This window comes from Triplophysa dalaica, chromosome 8, assembly GCF_015846415.1.
Source record: "Triplophysa dalaica isolate WHDGS20190420 chromosome 8, ASM1584641v1, whole genome shotgun sequence".
Classification (NCBI taxonomy): Eukaryota; Metazoa; Chordata; class Actinopteri; order Cypriniformes; family Nemacheilidae; genus Triplophysa; species Triplophysa dalaica.
In genome coordinates, this window is record NC_079549.1 from 20,365,081 (window position 1) to 20,388,121 (window position 23,041).

The window sequence follows — 23,041 nt, forward strand, 5'->3', positions numbered from 1 at the left end:
TTATTCAAATGTCATTTCCATATTGATCTTTAACATTTTTCCAGATATACCAAGCTTTTAAACAGGATGCAAGTCAAGTCGAGTCCATTTCTACCCATCCAAGCTTCTCTTTCTTGACCAGACTAAGCTGCAATGTTGACTTTATATTTTTGTTGAGCCAAAAGTCAAAAGTCTGGCTATGTTAGACCAAGACATCTGATCCCGCTGATAAAGTGATGTCCAATCAGCACATTCTTGTAAATTAGTGTCGTATTGGTCCCCAGTGCGTTGATGTACATAACGTAAGATAAAAGGCAATAATGTCAACACTCCTTCACTTTAACAAGCAGATGACGGGCGACCCTCTGTGTTTACGTTTACCCCCGTCCCGTCTGTCTTGTATGAACTGCGTGAACTGCAGGTTTTGTGTGAGGGAGGTGCGGAGAGCAAAACACGAGACGCTGACATATCTTATTAACAGCGTGTGTGCGTGCGTGTGCATGCATGTTTGAACAGGTGCGTTTTGGCCGAAGGGGGTGATTTTAATGCTTTGGCTGTACGTGCTTGATCTCCCCTCTCTGGGTTCAGGTGTAATCTGTATTAGATAAAAGGATTCGATGATACAGTGGAGCTTTGGAAAGTGTGTTGTCATGGAAGAAAAGTGAAGTAGTGTTGTTTTCAGAGGAGGCTTTCCGCTTCACATTTGAAGTGTATATAACTGGGAGTGTAGATCGACATAAACTTGAAGTCTGTACTGTTCCTCACAGCTTCTTATTTTAGTATGCAATATTATCTTTTCTTTTCACTTTTTTCTACTGTTTTCATTGTTCTGTTACTGTGCCCTCTAGTGGCATTAATAGAGGATTTTTTTATATAATCACACCCTTTAATGTTGTTTTACATTCATATGAGGTGTTTTTTTTAACAAACAAAATGTGTAATATGTGCTCTGTTCTTATATTATATAGAGTTAGTTAAATAAAGTAGAAGTAGTGTTTATTCTGAATTTATTCATTAAAAAAGTTCATTTCATTGCTTGAGAAAAATTACAGATTTTCATTTTTATGAGATTTTAGGCCTTGTTTGTATTATAAGTATTATGTAGACCTCTCGCCTGCCAGCAGGGGGAGCAACTCGTGCATATTGAAGTGCTTAAAGAGACAGTTCTCCTAAAAATGATCATTAACTCCCTCTCATGTGGTTAAAAATCTGTATATGACTCTTTGTTCTGTGGAACACAAAAGAAGATATTTTAAGAAATGTCTCTTTGGTTTTGTGTCTATACAATGGAAATCAATGGAGCCCTGTGTTGTTTGGTTACTGGCGATCTTTAAAATATCTTCTGTTGTGTTCTGCAGAAGAAAGAAATACTGGTCTGCAATGACTAAGGCTGAATCAATGATGAAAGAATTTTCATTTAACTAGTATGTATAAAAGCATTCTCAGACATCTTTAAGATATGTTATTAAAAGAAAGCATGCCATTATGTTTACAATGGCCAAAATACAGGTGCGTGAACATATTCTGGCATGAGTTTTCGATGACATGTAATAAAATTTGAATTTGTAATCTGTAGAGGATGGAACTCATAATAACATGTTGCATTTAGATTTGTGATGCAGACTGCAATATTTCCACAAGTCCATTGTTAGTATGACATTCGGGAAGTCTGGCTGACATTATGTGGGTGAGATCCACATGAGCGTGTCTTAACAGGATGAAACCCCTCCGGGCCTTTATGGGGTTGTCTTCACTCCACGTGTTTACCCAAGCACAGGACCTGATTGAAGCCTGAAAGATACTTGTCAAGAGGAGGCCCTCCTTATCTGCACTGCTGAGCCTTGACACGTCCCTGACAGAGTCCTGTGAGATGTTTTCCATCTTTCCATTATAGACACATACCCTGACCCATTACTTCCTGTCCTGTTTCTCGTTGGGACACTCCTCTGCATCTCCCAGCTGAGAAACGTCTGTTTGTAGCGCTCGCTTCTGTCCGGGCATGTTCCTCGTGAGGTTCCTGCAGGCCAGAATGGGCTTTACGCATGGATGATGCGCTGACCTCATTGTGCAAACCTTCTAATGCCTATATTGGAAGTCTGTTCTTACTCATGAAACCTCAGCCTAGGAATTCAAGCAAAACCAAGTGTCAGAGGTTTTAAATGCTCCTTTATTTCCCATGGTGGAGTTTGGTGGATTTGGTTTCAGCGTGATTGTAGATTACAGATTAGGGAATTATCTGGCACTCCGAGCAGTTGTTTTATGTTCTGCGGGACAGATTTAACAAAGTGTGCTGAAGAAGTGGAACTTTGCTGGGTTGGTATGAGTAGCAGAGAGAATTGTTCTTCAAAGTTTTAAACATAATTCAAGTAAATTCAAATATGGACATAAATGAAGTGTTAATTTAAAAAAAATGTGTAACATTTTGAAACATTTCAAAAGTCATACTTTTTATTGTGCGTTCCAATTAATGTCAATCAAACTGAAATTGTGTGGTTTTGATTACGCAATAATAACACAAAAAATACATCTAACTAACACAATAAAACGAAACAAAGTGTAATAAAATAATAAAAAATACTAGAAATTGAGATATTAGAGATAATAAGATAATTCAGATATTATTTGAAAAACGTATTTCACTGTATTGCCAGAGCCACACTTCTAACTTTTCTTTTAAGTGGAGGCACTAACATTTTAAACTGAAAAAAAAAATAAAAAAAATAAATACAATTAAATCAAAATTGTATAGTCACCTTGTATAGCAATATAAAAATAAGTAATTATAAAAAACTGACAAAAACTAATAAATGAATAAAAAAAGAAATAAAAAAAAGAAAGCAAACTGAAAAATATTTATAAAACTGTAATATAAGTATTGTGGAAGAGTCTTTTTTACTATATCATTTTATAAAACGTATCCTTTAATTGGCATCTTATTTTTTAATCCACTATAATTTTTTGTTTTGGCAATATCTTAAGTACACACAATCATGCCAATAATGTTCCTCTGAAATTAAAAATTAAAAGGGACATCACAAGGTTGAGGTAAATGTAACACAAAATGTTTTGTCTTTAACAAGAACGCCCCTGCGTTTCAATTCGCCTGCTAATATTAGCGCTAATAGTAGGTACTGTTTTTGTGTTGGAATCGTAGGTAGCCTACTTTTGAGTGAATGGCATAAGTGATTGCCCACACTAGGACATACTAACAGGAAGCGGAAGTGGCCATTGTTGCCTAGACAACAATGAAAATTGCACACACATCCAATTACAGTTCTTCCTTCCATTAAGGTATTTATTCATTCGTTATTTCATATGTTATGTTTACTGTATACTTACATTTGTTAATTAAGTGACGCATCACTTATATGATTTATTGATGCAGTGGAGAACCACTAAACTCCGCCTACTCGCGGTGAGTAATGGGTAATAGCAGTAAAAAAAAGCCGTTAGAGTGTGTGCATCGGAAGTAGTAGACCATCCGGGAATCTGAAAGTATATGATTTAAAAATAAAAAATTCCCCATCCAGCACATCATGACATACCATCGTACAGTAATTAAAAGTGCCTACTGCAACCTCGAGATGTGATAAAATCAGGACCACCCTGCTTTCAGGTGGTGCCCCTTAACTAGACTCTCTCACCCTCTGGGTAATCTCATCCCAGCATACCCTCCCTTAGGAAGCAACGTTTAGCATGTCAATACTCTCCAGTGGCTCGCCTGCTGACTTCTCTACCCAGCGGAGAGCCAAAGAGATCCAGACAAAGCCTGCTGGTCTCATGAAGGCATAGCCTGCATTCCATATCATTGTCACCAAGTCTTTGAAGTTAAAACGGAGTATCCGTCTGTAAACCGTTAGATTCCTCAGTCCGTGCTGCTTTAATGGCTTTCGTTTTGACATACTAAGACAAAATTTTGTACGTACTTACACCAAGAATATCAGAGTGCACAATGTTAGACATACACTTGGATATTTAATGTTAGTTTTATTGATAATTTTTAGTGTTTAATATATACATTTACATGCTCGTGTGTTACCCGGAAGTTGAACCTATCAACTTGTTAGCACCACGCTCTATTAGTTGAGCTACAGGAACATTTCTAGGAACATGTGTGTGTGTTTGTCGGCTGTAGGTGTAAGCTGACTGTTTTATTATGCATCCTATCATTTGGGAACTGCAGGCAATGGGAAGAAATGTGTCATTATTTGGCCTTGCTGTTTTTTTTAGGGTTTATGGGGAAACAGTGCGGGGGTGATGACCCCAGGTCATATGGATATGCCAAATGGTCCTTAGAGAGCAAACGGGTCAAAATAGATGAGTGTTGTTTTTGTCTTGCATACAGACACACCCTGAGCATTAAGACTCGAAAAATCATTTGGTTTTGGTTAACAACAAACCAGAAATGTCTTACTTTTAACTGAAAAAAATTCATTTTGCATTATCATTTAATATACAAAAAATGTCCTAATTTTATTAGTTAATTTAAATGTGGCTTTTGTAATGTAAACATGTTTCAAGTATTTTTATACATTTTGCAAGTTTTTTTTATTATAACTACGAGATTAGTTGTAAATATCCTTTTTACCGCTTTATTACATTCGTAGAGGTTTAGCAAAGCAAAACAAAAATCTTCTCAAGCTCCCCCTGTAGCCGGCTTAAGTGCCCCCTGGGGTACATGTAACCCTGGTTGAGAATCACTGGTGTAAATAATGGGTAGCTTGACCTACTACTATACCCATTTCCACTTCCTTTGTATATTGACTTATCCCAAGCTTTCTCTTAAAGTGGCAGTTCATCCTTAAATGAAATTTCTGTTATTGTGTATTCACCCTCATGTCATTTGAACTCGATGAACACATGTGACTTTCTTTTATGGAATGTAAAAGCAAACATTTAAGAATGTTATTTTTTTTGATGCAATGAAAGTGAATAGAGGTTGTCAGTCATACAGGTTTGGAATAACATGAGGGTGCATACTCGATGACAGAATTTTAATTTTCTGATGACAGTCCTTGTAAAAGAAAATTGTATGTCCCGTTTTCACAAAGGACCAGTGTTGAAACGTCTGCAGCTTTTGTCGTCTGTGCATATCATATTCACTCATTTTGTTGCAAGCTTTTGTGTTATCCTGGATGTGCCGTTCACTCAATGAATGTATAGAAGAGACATGAGGAGTGAGGAGAGATGCAGAGGAGAATACAATACATAGAAAGAAAGAACATCGGACACCATGAGGGACTAGGGATTTTTTTCCGCAGGGGTCTGATTACATACTCAATTATTTCCTCATTGACTGCGGTGCGAATCGAAAGCTTCATTTGATCACATTAGTTAACCAAAGACTTAAATTGAGTTTAACTAAATATGCAGCACTTTTTTTAAGCGAGCGCTCCAGTGACACATAAGAAGACATATTTGTTGGTTATGGGTTGCTGTGACACTATTGCAAACTTGTTCATCGCATACTGCTTTGCATAGTTAAAAATAAAAACCTGTATGATTGAATTAAAGACTGACAGGTGATACAATACTTATGTGATCTAATACAGTCTCTATTTAGGGATTGACCTAACAAGTTGAAAAGAGGGGTTTGAGTGACATGGACGTTTGGATTTTATGGCACATGGCAAGCAATAAATAGTGAATATACTCTAAACTACACTGTGATCAGTAAGGAGGTCACATCTAATCTATCTAATTGTAATCTTGATTTCCAATTTAATATGAATATAACCCTCTCTTTATCGGGTGAATGATGTAATTCATTTAAAATTCATTCTTGTCATGACTATAATTCATCCCTGACTGCTCGCACATGCTTACAGGCCAGGTCAGATGCATCGAAGACTTATGCTGAAAAAAAGACTTTACTTGTACATTCCTCTGTCTAAAAGTATGCAATCTTAAATTAAAGCAGGAGGGAGACTTTGTCCTTTGTTGTCATTGATATTTGGGGCAGGACCAGAAGAGGAAGTATTTGTCTCTGGACTTTTCTGTGATGTCTGTTTTAAAGCTGTTAGACTTGCTGTAAGGAATCCAATGAAAAAGATGAAATCAAGTCTTGTTGTTCTGTCTAGTCCTGTTTGCTGATGCAGTTAACCCGTGTCACATCTGTTTTTGTGTTATTATGGATGCAGGACACCTTGTTCACCATCATAACGTCTGCTTTTGGCATATCGACCTGGCTTGCAGGTTCAAACCCAGACTGCAATGAAAAAACGTGGACAGCGGAAACAGTTTTGGATGCTGTCATTATCCCCGTATTCAAGTTAATTACATGCACTCGCAAATTCCCTCTCACTTGTAAATACAGAATGCTGTGCTCAAATTAACAAGACTTTTATTGGCACTTTTTTCCGTGGTTAATTCATGAAATCAGATGTGTACTCAAAGCTACACATTTTGATCCTTCAACCCACCTCACACCATTTCAAACTTTTGCCTGCTATTATTACAAAGAAATGTTTCTCTTTGCATTTACAGTGATTTACAGTGACCACAGATTTTAAGGGTTTTAAAATGATGAAAAAACTAATATAGAAGTAGACCAAATTACACTTAAAATCTCCTGAAGATACATAGTATACATAGTACATAGTATATACAAGTATATATATCTAAGGGGCCATTCCCATTTCGCGTCTTTTTTGCGCGCAAGTTTGATATTTTTTTAATGTAGACACGCCACAGGCGTAGTGTAAATTTTTCTAGGTGCGTCGGCGTCGCAAAGATATAGCAATATTTCTACTCTTCAGAGTGCCGACTCACGTTTTCCGAGCAGTTTTAGACGTGAAATGTGAAAAGCCCCTGTTACAGCTGAGGAAAAAATGAACAGACCATTCCAAATTTTCATTTCAAATCAACATTTCCAGATGTATTGTGGTCATTCCAGTCCAGTGTCTGTTGAATTTCAACAAAATCAAACCTCACTTATGACACTTATGAGCACTTATTGTACCATAAGCTCAGCAGACCAAATGGTTCAAATGGATACTACAGGATGTTCAAGACACCAAACAGGCGAAATGGGAGTTGATGTTTTCAAACAATTGTTTTCATTCAAACATACCCAAGGACATTATACACATCACTGAGACAGGAAATAATTTCCTCACAGGAGTTTGATTGAAAGCATGACGGTGTGGGTGCTGTTTTTGGCCACCCATGTTTTCTGGCAGCACACCACAAATACCCGAGAGCTTCGAACTTTTCAGGATTTTGATAGTTCTTTGTCTTTATTCACACTGTATTTGACAAATAGCAGCTTTGATGGCAAGCGTTACTCAAACCTTTAGATGCGGCAAGCCCAAACTTAGCAAGAGCTTTTCCAAATCATTACGTTTTTGGTATCTTCTGCCCAACAACAGCTGAAGGATATCCCAGTTCAGTCAGAACGAATCGGGGGACTCCCCGAAAGAGACACAACACAAGCCCCTTTTTAAATCTGTAAGGGAAAACGTTAAAGCCGCTTTATCTTGTAAAGTTCATGTTAAATCAAATCCGGATGAGAGGACAGCCTTCGTTTAGCATATAATCAGAGAACATGTTGGCCCTGAACACGTGCCAGGAAGGTTCACGGCTGCGCGGGAGATGCCATAGAGACTTGTAAACTACATTTCCTGTATGTGCTTGACCTGAGTGATGTGGTCTGAGATTAACCCTTATGTTTAAGATAACAGCGGGACTTCAGCCAGTTATTGAATTATTAGCTGCTTGGGCGATATAAGTGATGTTTTGGCTCAGTTTAACAAGAAGCATGTGTTGGTAATATGTTCTCATAGTGTCCTGTTTCAGTGTTCTTGTGGGTAAGGGAAAAACTGTGTTTCTGGTTCATTAAACTTTGCTTCCTGCATAAAGTGACTATAAAAGAATGAAGAAAGTCACTGTTATAAACCTGCAGTGATTAATGGAATCTCATCAACTTCACTATAATTCTTTCTTGCTTGTATGTCATTAAGACTTTTTTGTTGGATGTAGATAAAATAACAGTTGCTTTCAATCTGTTTTTTTGCCGTTTTTAAGGTTATTTAGTTTTGTTTCATGTTTATTAGTTTATCTCTTAGTTTTCTAACATTTATTATGTGTTAAGTTTATTTATTTTTAATATTCCTTAATGTACTTTTATTAGAGATGCATTGATGTATCGGCCAATAACATGTCCAGCTATCGGGCGTTTAAAAAACAGCCGATGATCAGGTCCGACAGGAAATTGCAATGAATTTATGCTCTATAGAAAATGTTAAGAAACATCAACAGTTTGATGTTCAATATTAGTCATTGTATGAATTAATCACATAAAGAAGTAAAGAAATGTTCATTTAATCTTCAGAATCGGTATTGGCAGATATCACTCTGAATAATCGGTATTAGTGGGGAAATTTTGTATCAGTGCATCATGTCTAATTTTAGTTTTGTGTTTATTTATTTTTAGTTAAAAAATATACTTTCTTTTCCAAGTTGTACAGCATCAGATGCTTCCTTCATGGAATTTTTATATTTATATTAAAATGTGGAATAGTGAGATGTATTGATTCTTAAGATACAAATAATCCTTCCAATAACTTATAAATCAATATAATTTTATATTTAGTAATAATTAATCTATTCAAAATTTGACAGTTCTAATCAGTAGTGTGTTTGTGTGTGCTATGTATTTTGTGCAAGGAGCGCTATTTGACAAATTTAAGATGAACAGAGTTGCCGTCTACATAGAGTTCAGTCAACTATGTTGTTCCATTCTCCCTTTTTGTTATGCCAACTCTACAGTATGAGGCAGGGGGCATTCAAAAGGTTTTTAAGCAGTGCCACTCCGGCAGTGTCCACTTGAAATACAATTGCTTTACATCCATGCTGGCCGTACAGCAGTGATTCATCATGTTCTTGGCCCAGGTTCGAGTAACATCCACCGCAGTGCTGCTCAGTGTTTGTAAATGCCATTCCCACACTCATTCTCTCACAGTCTCAGTCATTTTGACTGTCTCCTGAGGAATCTTACTGAGGGGTTGACGTCTCCATTGTGCCTCGGAGGGTTTGGCAGGGCTTGTAGTTTTCTGAAATATCTGCATGGCTCATTGTGTCCTTTGACTTGATGTCGTCTATAAGAAGTCTGGAATCTGTGCAAATCCCCTGCTTCAGCGTATTTATGCAGTTTATACCCTAAAGAGTGATTATGCATCTTTGATGCATCTTAAATCCAGAGATCTTTCAGCTGTGATAAAAACATAACGCAGTGCTTCATTGTGATTCTTTTTGGCTCATTGTGTGTTATGGTTTCTTAAATACGAGCTTTTTGCCACTTTATCGTCATTTGAAAAGACAGCGTGAAAGACAAGGAAGGTCAAAGAATTTGTTCGGCAAAAACATTGAGATTTGATTTTAGAATTTTTCCAATTTGGACAACATTGAGAAAGAGATTTAGTTGGTCTGACATGTATTTGTTTGATAGATTTAAAATAAGTGCCCTGATAAGTGTCCATGACTCAAGTTTAACTTGAATGAATTCGGCCATGTCATGTTGTCTGGTTTATATTCCGAGCTCCAGGCACCTGGTCACTTGAATTGTCACTGTCAAACATGATAAAGACACTTCGCATTCTTTGCATCGGTTTCTCCTCACTATCAGGGGCAGGTGTAAAGACGATGGTTTTGTCATGTTTGATGATAAAGTTACCCTACTATTGATAGGGACACATCAGGGAACTCAAGACAAGGCTACTTTAAGTAATACAGACAGCGGCAGAATGCCCATTGATGCATGTCAGCGTTTGCACTTTCTTCAGCAGCATGACTTATTTCTGACAGTCCTCCTAAAGCCGGGTCAAACAACATGTCAGGGTCTCTGTCACCAGATCCTGAAGGCTTGTTTGTACCCGTCTGAACAAGAGCACAGGCTCAGTATTACTCTGTAACTGTTCCATTCATGAAGCGAAGGAGGTGGGTTTGTGAAAATTAAACATGAGGTTGAGACAGGGAACAAGATTTATTATGACTGGATGGTTGTGCATGTTTTTAACCTCTGCTGAAGTTTAGATGGCTGAAGTTTCAAGCTGTACAGTAATTTTTACTCGAATACTGAACCACTTGATGCAAGTAAATGATGCATTTATTATATCTGTTATAAGGAATATGACAGTTTGTACCGTATGCAAAAGGTAAAGTATTGATAATTGTTTTAATTGTAGAAAACATCTTTTAGAAGTCAGACAGAGTTTAAAAAGAAAGTGTAAAAGTGGAATCTGTTTTTATGATCTGTTTAACCCCAAAGGCTTTTAAATAAGGAAATTGTTTAATGAGGTAACACATGTTTTATGAGTTATTATATGATAATACATAGGACGCTTGCGAGGTATCGCTGCCAAATAATTCATCCTGCTGGCTTCATTCATTCTTGTTAGTTTTTTCCAGCATGTAGTGTTTGACTAATTTTTAATGGAACTAGTTTCATTTTTTAAAAACGTTATGATTGAAAATCTGCCATTAGGTACGTTACCTTTCAAAGGCTGAGCTACACTCATTCTCCATTTATATATATTTTTATATCTATAACTTTTATTTATATTATTTTATGCTCTTTAATTCTATGGTATAACCCGATTGTATAACAATTCATTCATTATTTAGTGATCAAAAACACAAGAAATCTAAACTATGGTGTATTCTATAGTTTCCGTTTTCGAAAAAAAATTGCAAAATCGTGCAAAATCATCGGCCCCTTTTTCTTCATTATGATCCAAATCATCAATTACAAAAAATCTGAATAAAATTTCCCTGTTCTAATTAAAGAACTTACTTCTGTAGACGAAATAATATAAACATAATTTCAGACATCGTAATTTACCTTCAGATTAAAGATTTTCAATATCATAAGAAACATTTCAATCAAGCATTTCAGAACTTTGAATGGTAGTGTACAGTGATAAAATATTGAACTACTTTTTCATTTACGTCTATTGACATACTGAATTGAGATTTCCAAAAAGTACACTATCCCCTGTCCTTTGTATATATACACTATCCCCTGTCCTTGCAAGCATTTGTATCCATTCAACAAATGTAAATCTAGCATCAATTCTTGACTTGAACTAACATCATAGTTAAAGGAAGTTAACTTCCAAGGTTTTTCTACATTGTTAAGGTGCTTTGGGTATGAACACGGTTTGTTTCTATGTCACAGGGGATTAGACTGTGGAATTTCTGTGCCTCTATAAAGGCTGTAAAACTCTAAATTCCATCACTGAGGGCATTTAGAAGCTCCAAAAGTATACAAAAGGACGCCTCGCAGCCATTTTTGGTAAGAATATCTATCATCAGAGACACTCTTTCAGTACAAAGACAAAGAGGAGATGAAGCTACGGGGGAGGAAAGGTCCCGAGGTTGGCCAATAATGAGCCGCCCCCCTGCTCTCTTTAAATATTTTACTCCTCCTCTAAACTTTTTCTGCCTGGCTTGTGGGCTGATTGTGGCGACTCTGCGGTGAGCCAGGAAAGAGTCGATGTGTGTGGTTTGGATTACTGGCGGAGGGGATGTCTGCTACAATATTCTACTGAATGACTTTGAACGTGATGTTTGAGCTCAGGATGTGGTCCTGCCTTGTTGTACTGATGTGCCTGAGGATTCAGGATTCGCATGGATGGTTTTGGTTTGATGAGGGTGCACAGACACTGGGCAACCTGACTACCGTAAGGCCTACATCACCACCGAGCACGGAAGCGCCCAGAACAGCAGGTTCAAGTGCTTCTGGGACTGAGGTCCTCAAAGTGGGTGAGAAATTAGGTAGGTATATGGGATATGGAGATCATTTTGAGGGGTCTACTGGGGAGGGTGGCTCTGGATTTGGGTCCAAAGCTGAGGCAGACTCTTTAAGTGGATCTGGATCTTCTCAGTTTGAAAGCCAGGAGAGCTTTGTTACTGCGACCAATCTGTCTGGCATTGCTGTTGAAGGTACTAATGTGCATGCTGGAAAGTTTGAACCGGAGAGCAATTCTAGCCAAGTGGACCTGATGGATGGACACAACACCAGCTTCGTTGACAACCGATTTAATGAAAGTGTTTCTTTGAAAAACATGAGCCGTAATTTATTTGGTGATTATTTTACAGGGTATGATAATAATAACACAACTCAGTATTCTCTTGAATACTCTGTCTCAGATCATTTACTAACCAATGAAAGTGACCGCTCTCAAACCCCACGCTGCTTGCCGGTTGATTCCAAATTGCCATTTTGCTCCAGAATGGGAACAAAAAGTATCGCCGTGCCTAATTTTCTAAATCAAAGCAGCGTGGAGGAAGTACATGTGGTCTTGACCGAATGGGCGTGGCTCTTACAGTCACGCTGCCATCATAGCTTGGAATGGTTTTTCTGCCTGCTGTTGACGCCGCGGTGCGCCCCACCCGGACTGACGCCACCACTGCCCTGTCGCAGTTTCTGCGAAATCCTGCGAGACAGCTGCTGGACACTGCTGGACCAGGGACGCCTCCCCGTGGAGTGCCATTCTCTGCCTGAAGAGAAGCATGATGGGTATCAGTGCTTGTCAGTTAGTAACCAGAAAGGTAATAGCCGGTTAAAATGCCATCTCTTGGAAAAAGAGAGATGCATTTTCAACCAGTATCACCTGTTTGTCTGTCAATGGTCACCAGTCCCAATGGGCATTTGATTTCTTTGTGTGTAAGTGTGTGGTCTTTAATGGGAAGCAAGGGTGTTTAAAATGAGAATTTAAATCAAATTTGTTTATCGTTTACTCGCCCTCATGTCAATTCAAACCTGTATGACTTTGTCTTCTGCAGAATGCAAAAGAAGATATTCTGAAGAATGTTGGTAATCAAACAACATTGGCCCTTATTGGCTTTAGCAACACAAAACTACGGAGACATTTGTTAAAATATATGTTTATGTTCCACGGAACAAAGGGTCAGGATTTGAACTACAAGGGGGGAATAATTGATGACAGAATTTTGATTTTTAAGTAAAGTCTCTTTAACGCATGCTTGTCTCAGCTGCATGGAAGCACAAAATGACTGCATGGCGGTACTAAATCAATTCTTTGCATGTTTATGTTGGTGTATATCTGCACATGTGACCCTCAAGCCAAGGTTCCCTCCTTATCAGGAAATATCAGGACATTTTTACCTTTTTGGATTTTTTCGTTCCATGCCTAAAAGTGTTACACCATTTTGAGAAGTTATGGCTAGACCCTGAGAATGTACAATTTTCAGTATAGTACAGTACAGTATAGGTCTTTTGAAATGACATTAGAAACAAAACATAATAGAAAAAGCACAAAGGCCGTCATGTGTAAGGAACTTTTCACACCTAAAGAGTGCATGTTAGTACTTTTTAGGTACATATTGGTAACAAATGTATATGTATTTCCACCTAAATGGTACATATTTGGACATTTCTAAAGGATACCTTCCCAGTACCAATGTATGATGGTACTGGGATGGTAAAAATTGCAAAGTCAACCGGAAAAGTCGACTGCAAATTTTCTGGCCAGAAGTGTTGGAATTTTAAATGCTTTACACATACATTTTTCTTTATTTATATTCAATAGAATTGTTTTTTGTTATGGGGTTTGCATTAGCTATTAGAAAAACAAAAAAATGTTTTATGAATGTGTTTAGACATTGTAAACTTAAAATATTAAATGACGTAAAAACTACCCCGCATTTTTCTTTTCCAACATTCGTAGGGGGTATCAAGGGCTGACGTTTGTCAAGTATAGATACATACAGAGAATTCCACTAGCGTGTACTATTTCTTATCCAAAAATTGCAGTCTGTTTAAATTGTTAATCAGCAGTATGCAGGCAGTGCCCAAAATGTTTCATTCTTCTACAGATTCATGCTGCATGTTAAAGCAGTGCAAAAACTCTTTAAAAATATCTGCTTTGAAATTAATATCAGTGAATGTGCAACCAAAGCTGGTATTGTGAGTATGCATGCCGCAAGTATTGGTGTTTTTATTTGATAAAATAAAGATGATGTATGATGTACTTCGCCTGGAACTAACAGCATTTTATTGAATCTTGAAGTCTTTATTGGAACTTGTGGTTAGGAGGCACATGTTTTGATCTTTTGATGCCCCTCACCTGATAGTCTCTCAATGTTGACTGAGTTTTGCTCTTGACTGTTGTAGTGATACATTTTGGTTGTCTCAATAGCTGGAGGACAGAACCATCTGTCTTGTAATAAGTACCTCTTTGTGCTGAGACACGGTAAATGCTGCTTTCTGGTAACACGTTTGGCAGCAGCGACCTAAAGCAGAATTGCAAGTCCATATGTTCTGGATTCAAATTTATGATGGCAAGCCTCTGCCAAGTAAATCTTGAGAGCATGCTGTTGGTATTGCTGTGGTTTAAACATCTAGACACACAGATACGGAATGAACTGTCGGCTACAATGAACGTATACATGGTAAGCAAATGCAATCGTGATGAAATGGAGATTGTTTTAGATGATAAAAGAAGATGTAAGGTTTTTCAGGAGTTCAAACATGATCCCCCTTGCTTTAATTTACAATGCAGTGCCTTTTCTGTAATGTTAGGGTGCTGTGTTTGATGGGGTCAAATCCGCTTTATCTCAAGCGAGTGTCTTTTAAAATACTTCATCTGTCAGACAGATTGTCGACAGTCGTAAGTGGACACCGTGTTTTAGAAGCCTTTCTGATTCATCATGAAAGGGCACAACAGAAATAAACCTCTTACTTATCTGGAAAGTACATTTTGCCAATTTATATGTAAATGAATCATTCATGCTTCTTTGCAATTGGAAACATGCTTGTGTGTTTCTTTACATTTACTTTTATTCATATGGCTGATGCTTTTATCCAAAGTAACTTACATTTGTATAAATAAATTTGAGCATTATTGTTGAAGTAAATCGTAGCTTCTCAAATGCTGTATTCTATTTTCCATTGTTTGGACAAACAGTCCTGCCCAGCCTTACTTCATTGGTTGAGCTTATTTTTATACGATTTTAAAGAACGCAGCAACGTTTAGTGTACTGTTGAAATAAATCCCACGAATAGCTTTTTTATAGCTCTCTCTTAAAGTTAGGTTGAAGAAACTTTTTTAATATTGGAGATTTTATTATACTATAGCTTTAAATATTGAAATTTTATTTCAAGATTAAATCATATTAAATCCAGTTTGTAGTTTGAGCCAAGGCATACATTCCTTGTGGATGCCACCATCAAAGCTCAAAAGGAAAGTTCTTTATAATGCAAACAGCATGTCTCATCTATAAAGCCCTTCCTTGCCTCTCTGATAGCACATGTTACATTTATGTTCCTTTGGCTACATGGGAGCTATTTGACATTTGTTTTATTAGGCATAAAGAGTGAGTTTTATTTGTGTTAGTTGTGTTGGAAAGCAAAAGTGGATGAATGTGCTTTTGTCAAGAGCAGTAAACCGTATGTTTTGTCAATGTCTAGCCATGTGTTAAGACGGAGCTAATATGTAACAGGCTGTCTGGTCTTTCATTAACCACAATTGATTGGTTTGGTTGTTAATTAGCCCGTCGTTGTGTGTCGTTTACATTACTCATTAAAATTCATGATTTGTATTTTTAACTTTCCTACAAATAGTTTCACATTGTAGATGGATCATTTTGATTAAAAAATGCCTCTATGGAGCTGATTGTGCTACATTTCCCACCCTTCAAGGACCTTTCCTCAACATTGGCCCCCGACTGGCAATAGACAGTGTGCTCAATTCATTCTGTAATGAATCAACTGAGTAGGCGATTCTTGCAGTATATTAAGATGATTCAACCAGCAGAGAGAAAACATCGAAGAGTTGTGTTAAGGATTTTAGCAGACGTTCTTTGTGTCTTTAAAGTGTCTCTAAAGTGAACTTGCCTATGTTTTGCAGGAATATCCTGGCACTACTTATCACATTGAATCTAACTGCTGTATTGTATTGGCAGGACAAGTGGTTTGCTGTGCAGGTTTTCTCTGGAATATCTCTAAACGTACCACACCAGACTTAGAGATCTCTCGTGTCCCATAAACGGTACAAGTCAGCAAATCTTTAATGCAGGCGTATAGTGAGGTCAGGCTTTAAATGCTGAAGTTTGCTACATATAGACCTTATCATATATACCAATTTTAAGCCCTTCTTTTGAATGGCAAGATTCAAATGACATTGGTGATTTAACTTTCCAGGCGGGATTAATGGCATCACCCAGTAAGGGGCCCTTAAAGTTTTAGGATAAACTGACAGAACCGGACATCTTGTTTGAAGTGCTAGAAATTGCATTCTGGGCTGGCTGCAGATTTAAATGCCAAACATCTTGTGCTTACTAATCTGACTTCATGCTAGGATTTATAGAACAAGGAAACGTGTATTTTAGTGAGTTTAGGGAAAATCTGTTTATACGGGCATGTTAGTCAAAATGAAAAGGTTCAAATTGTCTTCCCAGCCTCATTGCCAGTTCTGTTTCTTGTTCTGAAATTCTAAATTTTGTGTATTTTGGCCCTTTGAAGTCATGTACAAAAATGTATGTAAGAAGCTTAATGTTGTCAGACAACTATAAATAAGCCATTTGTTACTTTATTTTCCTGAAAAGTGTAAAGACTGTGGTGCTACTTGTTTTTATTTCCAAACAGCCTGACACGGAAACATCAGCTGAAATATTGCATTAAAGGTTTGTCTGGAAAAGTGCTTAAGAAACTAAATATTTTAAATTTTGTTTAGTACTTGTAGAGGTTCATAAATTATACACCTCAGCTTTTACCGAATTAAGTATTTAAGCATTTTGAATGTAAAATCAATATAATAATCAGGATAACTTAGTAAATGTGGTTTTACAGCGAGACTTACAGCGTAATTCAAACATTATGAGAATCTCCTGTGAATTACGATGGTTTCATGTATTTGGTTAACTAATTTTATATTTCACAGTATTTGAGGCCATCCAAATTAGATGTTTTCTGAACATCTGTCTTTATTATAGCAGTTTTTCCGAGAACCCATGGTTTCAAGAGGTCAGCGACATGAGTAAAGTATCTATACGTAAAGCCGCTTTAAAATTAAAGTGATAATTTTTAACCCTATAATGCCGTGTCTTCGACAGATTAAAGTGGGTTTGTAAAACATTGACCACGTTAATGTCAAGGTTGGTTTGTTCGGTGAACATGCAGATTCAACAGGTCATAAGCAGCATGTGACATGGAAAGTTCAGTCATACGTCAACAAACCGTGTTAGTTTTGGGTTTAAAATAGCTTTGCATGGCTTTTCTACATTGTGTCCAACTGTCCATTGTATTGAATCATCATATTTTTAAACAATATCTGCACTTCTTATTTTGTTTGATGTGTGGATGGATGTGAGTTAACCTAACGACGAGTCTCTGGATAATGTAGGTGATGCAATGTGATGCTTGCACCTTGCAGTGAAGTTAAATTTGGTTGATGGCGTTATCAAAATGGAAACACTTTAACAAACGTTTGGGTGTATTTATGATGTCATCAGTGTCAAATATCCGGGTAATTGTGGTCATTTACGAGAGCAGACACACAATGCTTCAGGGAGCTCTTTAATTCGCATCCTGTCTCTGTGCGCATATGGATTCTGTCATTAGAATTTATTACTTGCTGTCAGAAAAGTCACAGTCAAGGATTTTGTCTTCCCAAAGTGATTTTCATGAGCCCGGCACGTCTGTGAGAACTCTTGAGTCTTGTGTTCATGTGCCATTCAGAACTCCGGTTTAGCATGTCGAGCGTTTACACAGCAGCACCTGAACATGTGCAGGAATGCAAACTCTCCTCCTCTCCTAAGCTTGTCATTATCCTGTCATGATCTGAAGATGTGCTTTACTCTTTCAATAGTGAAATTCTACCGTGTCTGCTTAAACCACCCCAAACAACACGTACCCAAACTAGAAATTATCCGCTAGAAGTGCACGTCACACTAAAGCCATGTGTAAGGTGCTTGTTTTCTTTTCTAATCCTTTCATGTGCAACAAAGACCGTAGGGATTTCGTTTCGACTCATAACATAAGCACCATCTGAATAAACTAATGATAAGTATGTAAAGTCCCTGAAAGACTCCTTGTTTGATAAATAAGACCATGCGCTCATGAGTCAGGGTCTTTATAAGGTTGTGGTTTCAAAACATTTATTTTGAGGCATGAAAGCAACTCATGGTTCATGCTTAAAGGGACAGTTCCCCCCAAAATAAAAATTGCCATCATTTGCTTACAGAGTTGTCCCAAATCTGTATAAATGTCTTTGGTCTGATGAACACCGAGGAAGATATTTGGAAGAATGCATGTAACCAAACAGTTCTTGGCCACCATTGACTACTGTAGTAAAAAATCACTTAGTAAATTTCTTTGTTCTGTTGAACACAAAAGAAGATATTTTGAAGAATGTAGGAAACAGTTCTGGGGCACTTTTGAGTACCATTGTCATTTTTTCTACTATGGTGGCCAAGAAAGGTTTGGTTCCAAGCATTCTTCCAAATATCTTTCTCTGTGTTCATCAGAACAAAGAAATTTATACAGATTTGGAACAACTCAGAATTTTTATTTTTGGTTGAACTGTCGCTGTAATATTTTTTTGACTATTGTTTTGTATTTAATCTTTGTTTTTTTTGGTTTATTTCACATTCATATAAATTAGTGTTTGATTTGAAGTGAGTTGAACTTTTTTTATTCTCTCTAATTATACATGAAGAAACACAAGACGGTTTATGTGTGCGTGTGGGCAGGAATGGCGTCCAGCTGTAATCTCACACCTTTCTCTCTCATGACATGTCAGCACATGGGGCCTGTGATGTTTCCATGTCTGACTTATCTCCACTAACTAGCTAAATATTGCCAGCAACCGATATAAGTCTGTGATGAGTGACATTGGCACGAGGTTAAAGCTTTCCATCTATAGATCTTAAGACAAACTCGTGATCTCATCCAGCAAGTCTGCATGTGTGATTTATGGTGTGATTTGGGATATTCTTGTGATTTCATTTAAGTGCTTCCAATCTGAAATATTACAGCTATACCTTTTATGTTACATACACATTGAGCAACATTTTTCTATGACTTATTTGGAAAATTGCTTTGATATGTTAAGTGTGTCAAATACAAACAACTGACTTATTCCCCTGTTGAGTAGTTTTAATTGAATTGAATACAATTTATATACAATAAAATATTAAGATACAAATAAAATTAACATAAAATAACTATATATTACAACCAAACATAGACCAGGAGTTAACTACGGGCCAGGCACATGCAAATGGGTGAAACCACCTATAAACAGGGTTGCCAAATCTTTATTTTTCAATATGCATATTTTAAAATATGCATGTTAGATTCAATGCCTAATCTGAGAACTAATATAAGACATATACACTAGAACTATTGTTATATATATAATTTACTCAGATCACAATAATTATTGGACTGGAAAAATATTGAATGTTGGATTGTCCATGGAAGAAAATAGCTGAATAATAACCACACCAAAGGATATAATTGAACAGATGTGGAGCTAAGCAAGCAGCCCGTTTGTATCTTGAGTTTTGGGGGAAGTTTTAGGTCGATGGCTAGTTTATAAGCTTTCCTGTAGCTCAGTGGTTATAGCAATTGCTGGCAATGCAATGTCATGGATTTTGATTGCCTGTATTGCACATATTCAGAAACATATGTATTGTAAAATGCAATGCAAGTCACTTTGGATAAAAGGGTTAATGTAAATGTAATTGTAGTTTAGATTGGCCTTTGGGCTGGTTTGTAACCAAAATCTGGCAACCCTGAGTATAAACTACTTTCCTCACATGGGTCTAATTTCTGAAGGTTATTTCAGAGTGTTCACATAGTGTAACGCGATGCAAGAGTTAATTTAATTGTTTTTATTGACCTAAGAGAATTCCTCTGGGAACAATAAAAAACAAGTGCAATTTCTATTAAAAGTAGAAAAATGTTCTGGACTATGAATGTGCTTTATAATGAAATCCATCCCCACCAAGTATCCCAGAGCAGAAATTACCTTCAGAACAGAAGATTCAATTGAATTGCTTAAAATAATACACAGGTGCTTCACATTTTTAAGCCCAAACTCACTGCCTGGTTCCCACCAGAGTTGCGTTCTGTAGATGTTGTGTGTGATCACACTAATAAAGTGCTTTCTAACCTGGTCCCAGCTTGCTGCCCAAACCTTTCATTGTTTTGCTTCTGTCTTGTTCTCATCAAACTCTTATTACATTCTCTCCTTTTTTCACAGAAGAAAGTGGAGTATCTCTGTTGCAGTTAATCGGTGATCCTCCACCAGATGGCATCACTGAAACCAATGGCCCCGATAACAGCCTCGGCTACGTGTTCGGGCCGAGCTCCAACGTGGGCCAGTCAGCTGCCGCCCACCTTCCCAACCCTTTCCACCGTGACTTCTCGCTCATCTTCAACATCAAACCCACATCCACCAAGCCAGGTGTCATCTTTTCCATCACTGACCCCTCTCAGAATTTCATGTATGTGGGTGTGAAGCTGTCGGGGGTTCAGAACGGCAAGCAGGACATCATCTTCTACTACACCGAGCCGGATTCACAAAGCTCATACGAGGCGGCCAGGTTCTCCGTACCGTCCATGCAGAACACCTGGACGCGCTTTTCCATCAGTGTTCTCAAAGATAAGGTGTCCCTGTACTTCAAGTGTGACTCTGATCCTCAAGTCCTCAACTTTGAGCGTTCCCCAGACGATATGGACTTGGACGCTGGTGCCGGAGTGTTTGTTGGTCACGCCAGTGGATCAGACCCTGATAAATTCCTGGTATGTGCGCCTCCCTTTTTGTTTCACAGATTTTTTATGAAATCGGGACCAGTCAAGGCTAGGTCAGGCCACACTGTGGGTTTTGCAGCCAATGAACGTTTGTGGTTGACTGACTCTTGCATGATATGATTGCCCAAATTGCCCTAATTTGCACAACATGCATTGTGTGGCCATAAAGTCCATCTTTTTTTGTAGAAGCAGAGTAGGTAATTGCTGTATGGGATCGCAGGGGAGAAGTTTGTTTCTATTAGTCTTGTGTGGCAAAGTCCAGCCACTCGCCCCACAGCTTGGTGTCAGATCAGCAAGAACCAGCAGACTGTTGCCCTGTTTCTCACCCCAGAACCAGTCACATGAGACCTGAAGCACAGACATGAGGGCTTTCAAATGATCATGAGAGAAAGAGAGCTTTAATTATAGGTAATAGTGGTAGTTAAAGGGATAGGGATTCTTTCATTTCCGAAATTCTTTCATTGTTTACTTACCCTCGTGTCATAGCAAACCTGTATGACATCCTTTCTTCGGCAGAACACAAATGAAGATATTTAGAAGAAGGTTGGTAAACAAACAAGACTCGACCACATTGACTTCCCTTGTATGGACACAAAACCACTGAGACATTTCTCAAAATATATTCGTTCGTGTTCCACAGAAGAAAGGTTCTTATACAGGATTTGAATGACATGGGGGTAAATGGATGATGACAGAATTTGCAAATAAGAGTGTTCACACAAAATGCATGTTATTTTTTTATTTACTAATATGCTGAGTAACAATAGTTAACAATTATTAACTTCCGTATCCATGGAAACAAAGGAACAAATGTGTTTTTTTTTTAATATGGTGGCTTGTCAGTTATTGGTTCATGCATGTGTCTCGTGACAAAACATGCGTGTGACAACGCGGATAGCATCACAGGAAATTGACAAAGGCTGCGTGGCCTTGGAACGCGGAGCATTATTTGATGTTGACGTAATTTCAACAGAAAAATGCAGAGAGCGCAAGACATATCGAGTGGCCCCTCCCCCTTTTAAAATAACCAATAGCGTTTTGTTTACAGCATAGTCAGCATCAGCCAGGCAAATCTGCATTTAAAGTGGGCGTAACACAGGGTTTCTTCCAATCTCATATTAATCTTGAGTACCTGTAGAGTAGTATTGCATACATTGTATGTTCGAAGAGTATTTAGTTTGATCATATTTATAAAAGATAGATACAGCTTTACGATTGTTTCCGAAAACATACGGTGCGTGCGGGGGGAGGGGTAGGCTGAACCAAAGCACGTGCTCACCCATTGTCAACAAAACACAGACATCATTCGGGAGGAGTGTATAGAGCACAGAAATACTACGTAATACGCCCAACTAGTTTTTTTACTAGTTGACCATGTTAAGCATGATAAGACAGCACGTTTAACATTGTAAAGAAGTCAGAATGCATGAAACACCGTTGCACGGACGCTTTAACAGCTTAATAGCCACAGTGACAGTGTAAGTCTATTGAAAAGAATAGGAATATCATGATACCTCTGTTTTGTCATTTGAAACAGCTTATTATTTCTTTGGTGAGTGACAACATACGGTGTTGACTTGAAACGCGTCAGATACGTTTTTATTCTTAGCGGTTTTGCTCGTATGATGGCCCATAGGATCAGCTCTGAGCTATAGTGTCTCTTAAACCGAGGACACTCGCATGCAACAGCTCACGTGACACTAACACTAAATGAAGACTTCAATGTTAATGTTTACACTGTCTGGATCATCCCCTATCTCTCATCTAGTGCATTATGTGTCTTTCACCATGTAGGACATAATAAATGTGTGAACAAGTAGCTGATATGAGGCGCCGCTTCTGCAGCTCGCTAGTGAATTCTAAAGCGAATTTGATTGGACAAGAACATTGACGAGAGGCTGAGATGTTACGTGATATGATAGAATTTCATGATTTGTTTGAGTGCATGTGCCAGACAGTCAGTTTTGAACGGTTATATCTCCTAGATGCAAATTTATTCAGCACTTAAAAGCATATCCAATTTTTGACGTCCTTAAAGCTCACCTATTTTTACTTAAAGGAAAAACGTTCGTTTTGATTTCACTGGGTTTTTAATTTTGAATCAATGTTGAGAATATTTACCATTCATTCCATTTCATTAATTATCTTAGCTATCTGGGACACAGAAGGACACAAAAAACAATACGATTCAAAGGTATCGACATGTACTGTATTTATGTATTGACGTGTTTTTTTTTATTTCTGTTGCAGAACCTGTCTATACCATGTCAAACATTCAGA

General features: G+C 37.7%; 1 protein-coding gene across 6 annotated transcripts in view; it reads left to right on the plus strand.

The window, feature by feature from the left end:
- The window catches only part of col18a1a (collagen type XVIII alpha 1 chain a), a 70,077-nt gene that overhangs the window by 24,170 nt on the left and 22,866 nt on the right, over positions 1-23,041 (plus strand). For 2 of the 6 annotated variants that reach the window (XM_056754736.1, XM_056754737.1), the window contains one exon: positions 20,214-20,752. In XM_056754736.1, coding sequence (XP_056610714.1) covers positions 20,214-20,752 — 539 coding nt within the window. Of the gene's footprint in view, positions 1-11,446; positions 12,532-20,210; positions 20,753-23,041 lie in introns of those variants that run through there. The other 4 variants (XM_056754731.1, XM_056754732.1, XM_056754733.1 and 1 more) reach the window with 4 other exon arrangements.